General features: G+C 37.5%; 1 protein-coding gene across 7 annotated transcripts in view; it reads right to left on the reverse strand.

Moving 5' to 3' along the window:
• ryr3 (ryanodine receptor 3) overlaps nucleotides 1-13,916 on the reverse strand; it is a 380,802-nt gene that overhangs the window by 11,408 nt on the left and 355,478 nt on the right. For all 7 annotated transcript variants that reach the window (XM_072266800.1, XM_072266764.1, XM_072266754.1 and 4 more), the window contains 8 exons: nucleotides 13,870-13,912; nucleotides 12,714-12,841; nucleotides 10,646-10,706; nucleotides 9,580-9,726; nucleotides 6,808-6,942; nucleotides 2,973-3,129; nucleotides 2,114-2,178; nucleotides 1,595-1,695 (listed from right to left, as the gene is read on the reverse strand). In XM_072266800.1, the coding sequence (XP_072122901.1) occupies nucleotides 1,595-1,695; nucleotides 2,114-2,178; nucleotides 2,973-3,129; nucleotides 6,808-6,942; nucleotides 9,580-9,726; nucleotides 10,646-10,706; nucleotides 12,714-12,841; nucleotides 13,870-13,912 (837 nt within the window). The remainder of the gene's footprint in view (nucleotides 1-1,594; nucleotides 1,696-2,113; nucleotides 2,179-2,972; nucleotides 3,130-6,807; nucleotides 6,943-9,579; nucleotides 9,727-10,645; nucleotides 10,707-12,713; nucleotides 12,842-13,869; nucleotides 13,913-13,916) is intronic.

Genomic DNA, 13,916 nt, shown 5'->3' on the forward strand with positions numbered 1-13,916 from the left:
ACCACAAAGCCCTGTGCTTAGCCCCCTGCTCTACTTGCTTTACACGTATGACTATGTGGCTAAGCACAATTCCAAAGCTGTATTCAAGTTTGCTGATGACACCACTGTCATAGGTTGAATATCTGGATGAGTGTTGTCATAACAGTAACCACTTCCTTAATGTCAGCAAAACTGAGGAGCTGATTATTGATCTCAGGAGGACACCGGATGTCCATGAACCGGTCCTCATCGGGGTGGAGAGGGTTAGCAAATTTAAATTCTTAGGCACTATTATTTCTGAGGACCCGTCCTGGTCCCAGCAGTTATGAAGAAAGCACAGCAGTGCCTCTACTTCCTTAGGAGTTTGCAGAGATTTGACATGACATTTAAAGCTTTGACAAACTTCTGTGGATGTATGGTGGAGAGTATATTGACTGACTGCATCACAGCCTGGTATGAAAACACCAATGCCCTTGAATGGAAAAACCTACAAAAAGTAGTGTATACAGCCCAGTCTATGACAGGCAAAGCCCTCCCGCCATTGAGCACATCGCCGTGAAGTGTTGTTGCAGGAAAGCAGCATCCATCATTAGGGTCCCCCACCACCCAGGACATGATCCCTTCTCACTGTTGCTATCAGAAAGGTGGTACAAGAGCATCAGGACTCACACCACCACCAGGTTCAGGAACAGATACTATCCCTCAACACATCAGCCTCTTGGACAGAAGTGGATAACTTTACTCGCCCCATTATTGAAATGTTCTCACAACCAATGGACTCACTTTCAAGACTCTTCATCTCATGTTCTTGATATTTATTTATTTCTTATTTATTTATTTATTTATTTATTTATTATTTCTTCATTTTGTATTTCCACAGTGTGTTGTCTTCTGCACTCTGGTTGAAAGCCTTAGTTGGGGAGTATTTCATTGATTCTGTTATGGTTATTCGATAGATTCTGTATGCCCACAAGAAACTGAATCTTAGGGTTGTATATGGTGAAATATATATACTTTGATAATAAAAATTACTTTGAACTTTGCCTGATACAGGCTTTGGGAGCTTTTGTATTTATGTGATCTTTATTCTACTGAATTTTCTCTGAAAAATTCAAATCATAGAAAGACTCCATTCCTGACATACAAAGACATTTATGAAATTATTTTTACTTAGTTTCAATCTATTTTAATAATCACTAGAAAGAATGATATGACAGCAGACCCATTAAAAAAAACTATGCTTTTTTTTTTCCCCTCATAGCCAAACATTCAGTTGAATGGCCTAAACTGAATTTATACAATCAGTATGGCTGTATTTTATTTAGATTGTATAAGGTTCATATCCTGTTTTTGGAGTCAGTTGGAGGTGAACAACCAAGAAAAATACTAGATTTAGTTTGGGACTGCAAGCAAAACCATCAAAATTTGGGCTATTATTCCCCAAGCAGTTATTTATTTAGTTTTCTTTAAATAGTTTATACTTGAAACTTGAATTATTGGATTTTTTCTGACAGATTTCCCTTCCTCAGAGGAAGACTGGCTATCTCTCCTTCATGTGACTTTGTTATCTTTACAGAAATATTTAATATAATACAAACACAGCATTCATACTCACAGATAGTTTGCAAGGTTGTGCTCTTGCAAAGTATGTTTCTCAAAACCATGCGGTGTTGTGTCAAAGTAGTCATTGCCAATCCCGCAAATAAAGCATTTGGTCTAGGACAGAATGAAAAAGCAATCATTGATTCAAGTCATTATTGACAATGATTGTCTTATCTCCTTTACATCATTATTAATATGTACCATTTCTTCACTTTCTGAGGACTTTTTTTTTTACTTTTTGGTTGATAGCATATTTGTATAATTAACCCAGAATTAATCTTGCCCTCTGGTACTGTTTGGTTGTGCATTCTTCCAGTTTCCATCACCTGCTCTGGCTTTCTTCCACATCCCAAAGGCTTGGTCAGTTTACACACTTAATTTACCCTGAGTAAAGGATAAATTAATCATAGGAGAAGTGCAGAGACTTGTTGAGAGACAATAGGTACAGGGAAATGAGTGGGAGAATGGGAGAAGGAAATAAACATCACTTAATGCCAGAAGGCGATTTGAGTATTAATTGTAGCATACACACCTCCATGTCTTCTCGCACTTGCTCCTGTTGGTCTCTCAGCTCCCCAAAAGCATCAATAATCAAACCTAATCACAGAAAGTCAGCATAAGCAATTTACTGGCTGTTTATGGATTACATGGCACTAATACCATACACTCATTCAAATGCAGAAATTACATGTTCGTGAGAAGAGGCAACATTTTGTCACCAAAATCAAATGAAATTTGACTTAACTTTAATAGACGTTGTCTGATACCAAGTGGTTTGCTCAAAGCACAGAATTAAACAATTAATTGAGATAATATCTTCATTAACATGTTGGACCCATTTTGATAGGCACAATCTGTACAAAATCTCTTTGTAATTTCAGCCTCGATGATGGGTCTTGATCCAAAACTTTGACTGATTATAATATTTCTGTCCATAGATGCTGCCTGACCTGCTCAAGCATTTTGTGTTTCTCCAGATTTCCAGAACCTGCAGTCGCTTTTGTATCTTTGTAATTTAGAAACCTCTGAACTGGAATACTCTTTACAACAACTAACAGGAAATCCCAGTCTTTTCCAGAGAGAAGAGCAAAGCCCAATCATCCCACCCCCATCCCCCATTTCTACTGTCATTTTCACATATATTTTTGAACTATTCTCAGTGTTCCTGTTTCCTCTATGACAAGTAGACCGGCACCGCCAAAGGAGTCCAAGTGTATGCTGGGAATGCTACATTATATGCTGAATATTTAAAAATAAGGAACCATGGTAGAAATTTGATGCAACTCTGTGCAAAGGTGAAGAGTGAATAAAACTGATCAGACAACTCTTCCATGAAGTGATTATTGAAAACAAATTCTTTCTCAAGTTTTCCTTGTAATAAGAAAACATACCCTGAATAATGGCTAGTAGGATGACAATGACAAAGAAGAAGAATGTGATGTCAAAGATGATTCGGTACATTTCTGAAGGATCACCAGCAGGGTCTTCAATTTCATCTCCAATGCCACCTCCAGCTCTTACACCCACATACATGTGGAACAAATAGCACTGAAATGAAAAAAAGAACATTGCCATAATCTTGTTGGTGTTTGTCTGCATTGACAAAGACTTAAATGTGTTGTAAAGGTAGGGAGCATTGAATTAAGTCAGAATGGCAAAAAGTGAGTCATTCTTTGAATCAGTGCTGCAGTTTCAAGGTCCATTAAGTATTCTGTTGCCTGTTTTAGCATTCCTGGGTTGGATATGTGGAAGTCAGCAAGTGTTCCTACATTATGAGATATGAGCATGTGTTTGAATATCCCCATGTGATTAATTCATGGTTTGCAGATGATCACAGAGATGGAAGATAATGCAAGGTTGCTTGTAGGTTTTGAATTATATCCCATCTAAAACTCCATGTGGAAATGGAGGGAGAGGAAATTGAAAATATATACTTAATGATACTAAGTGCTAATAAAAGAGAATTATAACTAAATAATATGATACTGAAAGTGGATGGTACAATAGTGGCATCAGAAACAAAACAAAATTTAACATGATTGGGAATAACATCTGGACAATAAACTATGTTACATAGAGGATCTGTATATGAAATACAGTACTGTGCAAAAGTGTGAGGCATATACAGTGGAATGCAAAAGTTTGGACACCCTGGTCAAAATTTCTGTTACTGTGAATAGCTAAGTGAGTAAAAGATGACTTGATTTCCAAAAGGCATAAAGTTAAAGATTACACATTTCTTTAATATTTTAAGCAAGATTACTTTTTTGATTCCGTCTTTTACAGTTTCAAAATAACAAAAAAGGTAAAGGGCCTAAAGCAAAAGTTTGGGCACCCTGCATGGTCAGTACTTAGTAACACCCCCTTTGGCAAGTATCACAACTTGTAAACGGTTTCTGTAGCCATCTAAGAGTCTTTCAGTTCTTGTTTGGGGGATTTTTGCCCATTCTTCCGTGCAAAAGGCTTCTAGTTCTGTGAGATTCTTGGGCCGTCTTCCATGCACTGCTCTTTTGAGGTCTATCCACAGATTTTTGATGATCTTTCGGTTGGGGGACTGTGAGGGCCATGGCAAAACCTCCAGCTTGCGCCTCTTGAGGTAGTCCATTGTGGATTTTGAGGCGGGTTTGGGAGCATTATCCTGTTGTAGAAGCCATCCTCTTTTCATCTTCAGCTTTTTTTTACAGATCATGTGATGTTTGCTTCCAGAATTTCCTGGTATTTAATTGAATTCATTCTTCCCTCTACTAGTGAAATGTTCCCCGTGCCACTGGCTGCAACACAAGCCCAAAGCATGATTGATCCACCCCCGTGCTTAACAGTTGGAGAGGGGTTCTTTTCATGAAATTCTGCACCCTTTTTACTCCAAACATACCTTTGCTCATTGCAGCCAAAAAGGTCTATTTTAACTTCATCAGTCCACAGGACTTGTTTCCAAAATGCATCAGGCTTGTTTAGATGTTCCTTTGCAAACTTCTGATGCTGAATTTTGTGGTGAGGACGCAGGAAAGGTTTTCTTCTGATGACTCTTCCATGAAGGTCATATTTATGCAGGTGTCGCTGCACAGTAGAACAGTGCACCACCACTCCAGATTCTGCTAAATCTTCCTGAAGGTCTTTTGTAGTCAAACGGGGATTTTGATTTGCCTTTCTAGCAGTCCTATGAGCAGTTCTCTCGGAAAGTTTTCTTGGTCTTCTAGACCTTAACTTGACCTCCACCGTTCCTGTTAATTGCCACTTCTTAATTACATTACGAACTGAGGAAACGGCTACCTGAAAACGCTTTGCTATCTTCTTATAGCCTTCTCCTGCTTTGTGGGCATCATTTATTTTAATTTTCAGAGTGCTAGGCAGCTGCTTAGAGGACCCCATGGCTGCTGATTGTTGGGACAAGGTTTGAGGAGTCAGGGTATTTATAAAGCTTTGAAATTTGCATCACCTGGCCTTTCCTAACCATGATTGTGAGCAAGCCATAGCCCTAACAAGCTATTTAAGGTCTGAGACCTTGTTATTTGAGAGCTCAAATCTCTTGGGGTGCCCAAACTTTTGCATAGTGCTCCTTTTTTTTTTCCACTCTAAACTTGTGCAAAACGAAAATAATACACTAATCTTGCTTAAAATGTTGAAAAAAAAGTTTAATCTTTAACTTTATGACTTTTGGAGATCGGTTCATCTTCTACTCACTTAACTATTCACAGTAACAGGAATTTTGACCGGGCTGTCCAAACTTCTGCATGCCACTGTATAATTCTAGGTACTTTCTAGAGTAGGTTACATGGTCGGCACAACATTGTGGGCAAAAGAGCCTGCAATGTGCTGTAGATTTCTATGTCTCTATGATGCATAAGACTTTTACACAATACTGTAGTAATTTAATGTATTGCATTGTACTGCCCAAAAAAAACATTTCATGACATATATGAGTGATGATAAGCATGATTCTGATATCGGTCTCTATTATGGACTGAGAGTGGGAAAGAGGATAGGGAGAGGGGAGGGAGCAGGAAACACCAGAGGGACATTCTGTAATGATCAATGAACCAATTGTTTGAAATCAAATAACCTTGCCTGGTGTCTCAAGGGTGGGTGTGTCTGCACCTGCACCACCCCCTGCCCCAGCACTCCTCTTCTGCCACCTGTCCCACACCCCTCACCCAGCACTGCACCCTCACTATTCCCAACATCCTTTGCTCCCGCCAGACTTACAAACTCGTTCTTCTCCACGTTGGCAAAGACAGTACTGCGCAAAAGTCTTAGGCACGCTTGCTGTAGGTACAGTATGTGCCTAAGGTTTTTGCACAGTACTGTATGTAATTATATTTATTATAACTCAGGAACGAACTGGTGACTGTTTGAAGCAAACTTATATAATGTGAATTCTGTCTCAGCAGCACGAAGTACATTAAGCTGATCTAAGGATCAAAACTGAGTGAGATATTGCTGTGGTGTTCAGTTAAATTACCCACTTTACTTTTCTGGGCTTTGCACGATTCTGGAAACGCATTTCTACAGCAATTTCAGCACAATTATGCCAAAAAGTGAGCTCTCGCTGATAATTGCAGGATAACCACTTGCATTCACAATTCCCAAGATAAAAAAGCAACTGCACAAATGTGTGGCAAGGCCTGAGCTAAGATCAGACTCAGGCAGGTGTAAGCAAAGATACGATACATGTGCCTTCAATCCCACTTCTTCTTGACATTCTAGGCATTACCACTGTTAAAATGATAATGCAGCTCATTACTATCCCAGAAATCAGAAATATAACTATCAGCAATGTTAATATACAACTTTAACAGCAGGTCAGTTCTGCACTTCCCAACGCTTTACCAACATCTTCATGTTACATCAGGAATGTCTTGGAAAACTCATGTCTGGATGAGCATACTTTTCAACAACACACAAAGCTTGAAACATCATGTTAAACAGAGTTCCCACGTTGACACACTCTCATTATCTACACAGCATGGGTGCATTCTAAAGCACTGACAAAATTCACTGCAGCAATTCACCAAGACAGAGCTAACAGTGAGTTACAACCCCCTAGCCTGTACGGCAAAAGTGCTACTTGGGTCATAAGGAGTCAGCCCTTTCTCATCACTCGTTCAAAATCCAGAAACTCCCAACTGCAGAGTAGCCGTAGTGACAGTACCTTCCTTTTGTGATTAAAAATATTAAGGTGTATAATTATGCAAAATAAAGGTGATGGTATGTACATTAAATACCTACCGTCATCATGTCATCACACTTCATATCTGGTTCATCTTCATCTTCGCTTTTGTTGTAGAATTTGCGAAAGAAGTTGAAAGCAACCACTGTGTAGAGATACACGACAACTGCTAGGAGACCAACAGTCAGCACAAGCTACATGAAGGAAATGAAAAACAGTTTTAACATAGTGCAATGCCAAATAAAGAGTTCTGACCTTTCAAATTCTGTCCAGGTACTATACAAACCAAAGGAAATGCACTAATTGATGAGCCAGAATAAGGTCTACATTACAAATGCAAGTTAAATAGCTGTTCACAAAGGTGGTGGAGGAATGATGGAAGAAACTGGGAACAATAGATGGAAGTGACAAAGATCTGAAGAAGACAGACTCTGATAGGGGAGGACATGTAACTCAGAAATTGCAGATAGTATCTTACTTACGCTCTTCATAAAACCAGCAGGAGTATAAGTAATTTTGTTAAATTAACCTACACTTGGGTAAATTTAATTCATCAGAAATAACTTGGTATTAACCTTAGCAGTTATATTCAAATCAGGTGGGTAGGATGTAGAAAGATTGATTTTCTTGATGTTTGAGCTGCGATCAGAACTGCTTGATTTTGTTATGTGAGTATCAAGCCACACCTAGTGCCTCTTTCAGATTCAAGATCTGAATACCTCTTGTTCTGGTTTCAATAATGTGGCAGTTGGAATTCTTCCAGCTCATGTATTTTACATGCTATTTTGTGGACTCCACACCACCAGATTCTTACCCCCGTTCAGACTTGAAATAAGATGATCTAATATAGTCACAACCAATTAAGTAAAACTATGGAAAGGATAAATTAAAGTTGCTTATGACTGTAGCAGGGCAGGCAGCATCTCTAGGAAGAGGTACAGTCGACATTTCGGGCCGAGACCCTTCATCAGTTCTCGGGCCAAAACATCGACTGTACCTCTTCCTAGAGATGCTGCCTGGCCTGCTGCGTTCACCAGCAACTTTTATGTGTGTTGCTTGAATTTCCAGCATCTGCAGATTTCCTCGTGAAAGGATAAATTAAATCTCTTCAATCATGCAATTCTCTCTAGAAATTGCTGTAAGTCAAGAAGATTGCAAATAATCCAGCACTTCTGAATGAAGGGAAGTGTGATAAATCTGGCAGGTACTTTTCTCAGGCCTGTCAATACAAGTTTGTTGAAAGCATATTGTGCTTGATACATTGATTGAGTGATTAAGCAGGGTAATAGGCAGTTGAGGATTATGCTGTTGATACTGCACCATTCAATTTACAGAAGACATTTTGATGAAATCCTTATTTAAAGGCATTAGGAAAATTTAAGCTGTGGGAAGTAGACACCATAGAAGTCTGTATACAAAACTGACTAAATGAAAATGCAGGTAGTAGTGATAAGAAGCTTTTAAAACTGGAGGAAAATAAAGACTTACAGCTTCTGTGGAAACAGTTAATGCTCTGATGAAGGACTTCAAACTGAAAAAATAACTTTGTTTCTTTCTCCACAGATGTTGCCTGATCTGTTGAGTTTCCAGCAATTTTGTCTTTAAATAAGCACTACTGTCTCCCAGGCTGAAAATTGAGTCTTGCACTTCATGGTACATATTAATGATAAGGGTTGAATATACAAGGCATAATTTCAATATTTTTAATATTTATCAAGAGCACTAAAGTTAGTTAATAATGAGAAATGCAACAACACACTTCAGGAAGGTAGACATACAAGTAAATTTAGAAAGTGAAATAATAATAGACAAAATACTAAATATTACTTTACAATTGTCAGGAAAAACAAAAAGAGCAATATTTTTTTTGAGTGAGTGCAGTATATTAGTGAGAGGGTAGGGATGTCAGGACAAGTGGCTTGGGTTTTCAATGAGTTGTTCACAGGATATGGACATCAACTGCAATGCCAGTATTTATCAGTTATCCATTAACTTAAAACGGTGGTGGAAGTAGATTCTGTGATTAAAAAAAAATAGACACTGGAGAGAGAAATACTTTCAGAGCTATAATAAGATACCTAGTGACCTAGCATAAGCATGATGATTCAAATGGATTCCCTCCAGATTCCCATTTTCTTTATTTTTGAGGATGCAATCATATTTTGGTAAACTTAAGTTTTGTTTCAGGAAACTTTGTTCACAGGAAGGAACAATGAAAATATGGATGAAAGTTTCAGTTAATTAAGCATGGAAGATGAATAATTTACCAGAAAGTTGGATGTGGTTGGTGTGAGACCAGTATCTCTACAGATCAATACACTAAAATGGGCCAAATACCACTATCATCTTTTGAACTTTCTTAAATATAAATCAAATAGAGAGTTGGAGGATATAACACTCGTAAAAAACTGGAGGAATAAACCAACAAGCATATGTCAATCAATCTAGAATTGATAATAGATTCAACACAACTGAAGTTATGTCATGCAACACACATCAAAGTTGCTGGTGAACGCAGCAGGCCAGGCAGCATCTCTAGGAAGAGGTGCAGTTGACGTTTCAGGCCAAGACCCTTCGTCCTGATGTGTGTTGCTTGAATTTCCAGCATCTGCAGAATTCCTGTTTGCGTTTGAAGTTATGTCATGTTTGACAAAGTGGATTTTATCCAAAGTCTATAATCCTATTTACAATATATGATGAAAAACAAAATGTTTGGATCTACTTTTTCAAGCTATTACTAATTTCACATAAATCTTTACAATAATTTTTCAGATCATTCAAGATTAAAAATGCTAAGATATTAATCTTGGCTTTTGTTTTATAATTCTCACCTGTTTCCCATTGTGCGTTACAGATGACAATATCGTACGCAATGTCTTAAAACCCATAGCAATATCTAGCAAGTGGGCAGCAAAGAAGAAGTTGTTGTAGTGACCCAAAATGGACATGGTTGTGTACCAAGCCAGATACAAAAATGGCTGCAAATAGAAATTATAATAGAGAATTTGCATTACAAGTCCTTAGGAAACAGTTAGTTATTACATTTGAAACAACTTAATTTGAAGCAGAAAATCTCTTGCAACCAAGACAAAAGCCATTTAAAGAAATCATTATGTCATTGATGTGATATTGTTTTAGAACCTTTAGTTTACTGTTAATTTATTAGTTTTCTGGGTAATAGTTGTAATATCTTGTCAAATGTATTGAACACTAAATGTCACATCCAGAATGGTAAGCATTTTGTCCAAGTCACTACAATGCTGTAAACTGTGGCTGAGATAAAACACCAGCATTAGCTGTGTGTTTCGGGCAGATGTCTAGCTTGAGAACCACAGTTCGAGAATTATGAGATACAAGAGCTACATTGTTGAATCCTTACAAAATTAGGAAAAAGAATTTGCAAAATAAGACAAATTGGGATAAATTGTTAAGTACAGTTCAAGGAACAGAAGAAAAAGCATGAGGTAAGAAAATAGAGTAAGGATGAGAAAGAGCAGGTTGGCTGAGCAGAACTTCATAATTTAAATTTCAAAGTGTCATTCGACTTGAATTACTTCATTACATAAATTAAGCTACCTGTACATTTATCAATGCAGGGTAAAGGACTTAAGTGTACTTTCAGGACTTTCCTCTAAACTGATTTTTTTGAAACATAGCCGACCAACTCAGGCTGCAAGGTTTAGTTTCTTACGATACATTACTTATTTAAGTAGAAAATTGTTGGATGATTGAACATATCAGTACTACTGACATTGAACATTTTTATATGATGAAAAGAAATCACAATACGATTTGCACAAACAAATCTGATATTTTCAGGTAGAGAAGATGCACACTCTAAGTATAGAAATGAGAGCAGATTAAATAAAATTAGTACTTGCTTTTGATTGTACTTACATTATCAGTGAACACAACTCCAAGTTTCCAAATATGATATTTTAAATCAATGGAACTCAACCTGCAATTAAACCAAAATGAAATGTTGAAATGATCAGAAGTTTCTTCTTGATTTTTTTCCTCAGTTTTCTTTCTGCCAAAGGAGGTCTTTCCAACAAGTGAAAGCTGCTGTTGGACTTCAGAGTGCTGGCCTGATATCTCACAGATAACCTGTCCATTGTTTGAATTGTTTATGGAACAAATTTATGATGCAGCATATCTAGCTCAACATTTCATGGAATGTATGTGGATATCAGAAAAAAAAAGATCATTTTGGAAGATCTGCCAAGGGTAGGACATTCACAAATGGTAAGTCCCTTGGGAGTATTGAGGAAATTGAGAGACCTCAGTATATAAATGATTGCATAGGTAGATAAGAAAGCAGAAGAGCTGGACAGGATACTGCCCTTCATTAGTTGGGGTATACAAGACAGAAGGAGGCTGGAATTTTAAACACACTGCCTGAGTGGATGGTGGAGACAGGTACTCACAGAAGCTCTGGATAATTACTGAATTGCCATGGGCCAAGTGCTGATAAACAGGGTTAGTATGGATGAGTACTTTATGGTTAGTATGGATAAGGTGGACTGATGTGTTCATGTTGTATGGCACTATGATTCAATAATACAGTTAAATAAATCTTTTTGTCCATTATAATTCATGTTGACAAATTTTCTGCAATTTTGTTTTGCAAGTTATAACTAGCAGAATGGATAAAGTTTATGTGGGGTGCATTTGTACATCCATAAAACCCTTGACCAACTACAACTTGAAAGGCCGCTGGCATAAGTTGAATATTAGCTGATAGACAAAAATTCAGTCAAAACGCACAGGCTATTTTAGGATTCTGAGGGTATGACCATTTGGGGTGCCACAGATATCCATGTTGGAGTCTTAGTCCCGGGAGAGGGTACAGGAGGCTGAAGACCTACACCCAATGTTTTTTGAATAACTTTAGACTTCTGAATGGTCCATGAACACTACTCACTATTCCTCTTTCACACTATTTATTTATTTTTTGACTTTGTAATATTTTATGCCTTGCACAGTACTGCTGCCATAAATTAACAAATCTCACAACATGTCAGTGAAAATACAGTATACTTATTCTGATTCAGTCCACGATAATGAGTTGAGTGATAAGATTAATTGAAGCATATCCAACTTTGCTGTTGATACTAAAGAGGCCACATGGGCTGTTAGGGGGATATAGTGGTTTTTGGTAAATGAACTGTCTGAGTGAATGGCAAAGATGTAGATGGTGGAATGTATATGGAAAAATATGAAGTCAACCTCTTTGAGTGGAAAAGAAAAATAAGGTGGAAAACTGTTTAAATCATTGATTAAAAGGTTTTGATGTTCAGAAGAACCTGAAACATTGAAAGTTATATAAATTCAACAAACAACTAGGAAGGCATTAATTACTAACAGTTTGAGTCTAAAAGAAGACATTAGTTATATCAGACTCTAGTGAAACTGGATCTGGAAATATTATGTACAGGTCATGCCTCCCTAATGAGGGGAGGATGTAACTTCAATAAAGGGAGCACAAAAAAAGGTTCATGAGTTAAAATTCCCCAGAAGGGTGGATATGAACTGATGTTTACCCTGCTGGGTTGTCTAGAACAGGGTGTCAGTGCCTCAAAATAAGAGTCCATAAACAGTTCTTCCTTCATTCTTACAGTTAGTCAGACACACAATGGTTTGACCTGATCAGATGTCCTGCTTATAAAATTCATTTTTCAAAGGCTATATAGAAGATCAATTTAAAGTCTTCAGCAAATACTAACAGAGGGTAGGCAGTGCCAACATTAATTTAAAATCGAATTATTGAATAGTTCTAGACAAAGTTCCCCTTTGCACAAATATGTTTGAACACATGAGAAACTAATATGCTCAGCTGAAAGTCAGTTATGTTGCTCTAATCAAATTCAGCATAAATTTGTAAGCTTGATCAAAATATTTTAAAGCTATATTTTGATTCCTTCTCTATAAGATGTTAAAGAATATGGATTCAAAGTTCACTCACCAGGATAACAGTGTTGCTTCTTGATCTGGGGCTTTTTCAATGGGACTAAAATCTAAAGAACTTCTGTCCACACCCAGGAGCTCTGCAATTCGTTCAACTCCATAAAGGTCCCCATACTTATTAATAACCTGAGAGACATCCATGGTCACAGAATTGTATGTAAACAAACATAGGTAATTTCAACAAACACAAATGAATTAATATGATGCCAAAATGGCCCATGAGACTTCATAATGGGGAAAGAGCAGTTATTTTTGACTACAATGCAAAACAGGAGATGCATAATGTTACTGAATAGCATGTACAGCCATGGGATAACAGAGATGGAGTTGGTCAACGTATGAAAGCATATTAACCAGAAGAATAGCTTAAGGCACTATAAGAATGGGTTCCCAACAACTTCACGATGTCTTGAGATTTCCAGGCATTTAAACAAAGTTCATATTTCTGCCTGCCGTAGGAGCAAAATGGTGTGTTTAGTCATTTATAGCATGGCATCAGTCCTGCATTTCTCATTTTGTTTTTCTTTGACTGAGATGCACTCATTTAGAGCTAAGCCTCATTTCTGCTTTTAGGCATGTTGCAATACCGACTGATGAGAGATCTTTGGCCAGTTTTTATAGACTTGTCTCCTGGTCATTATCACGTTTCTCTCTGCTGGAGGGTGGGTGGGAGCACTTATGCTAAGGAAAATGAACATTCCTTTGAAACTAAACTTTAAACTTAGTGTCCATTCACTGCTCAGATACAAGAAGGTGGTGGTACAGAGGGAGTGGAGGGTCAGAGAAATTGGTTGTTATGTTCTTAATTTACATTTTACTGTGATACAAAGTGAATGCTGCTTCAGTATGAGGTGTGAAATTGAGACATTTTTCTCGGACACATCAGGGTATTTTGAAACTGGAGGTGCAAGATGTTTTTGCAGTATCCTGACCATCAATGCTCCCTCAACAAACGCCATCAAAAGTAGAGTAACTTCAGTTTCTGTTCTTGCTGCTTATGAAATAGCATGCAAAATGAGTTGCAAATATTTTTTCTGATAATAAGGATGATAGTACAACCTAACTCACTCTAAGTACTTTAGCATATTTGAAGCTATGATTAATACTACACCAATAGTTTGCTATTATTAGTGACCCTAGTCAATGTTGCTTACCTTTCTTTTGACGAACTTGTCCCAATAATTGTTGGGGAAGGATCTGC

This window comes from Mobula birostris, chromosome 1 (assembly GCF_030028105.1).
Source record: "Mobula birostris isolate sMobBir1 chromosome 1, sMobBir1.hap1, whole genome shotgun sequence".
In the NCBI taxonomy this organism is placed as follows: Eukaryota; Metazoa; Chordata; class Chondrichthyes; order Myliobatiformes; family Myliobatidae; genus Mobula; species Mobula birostris.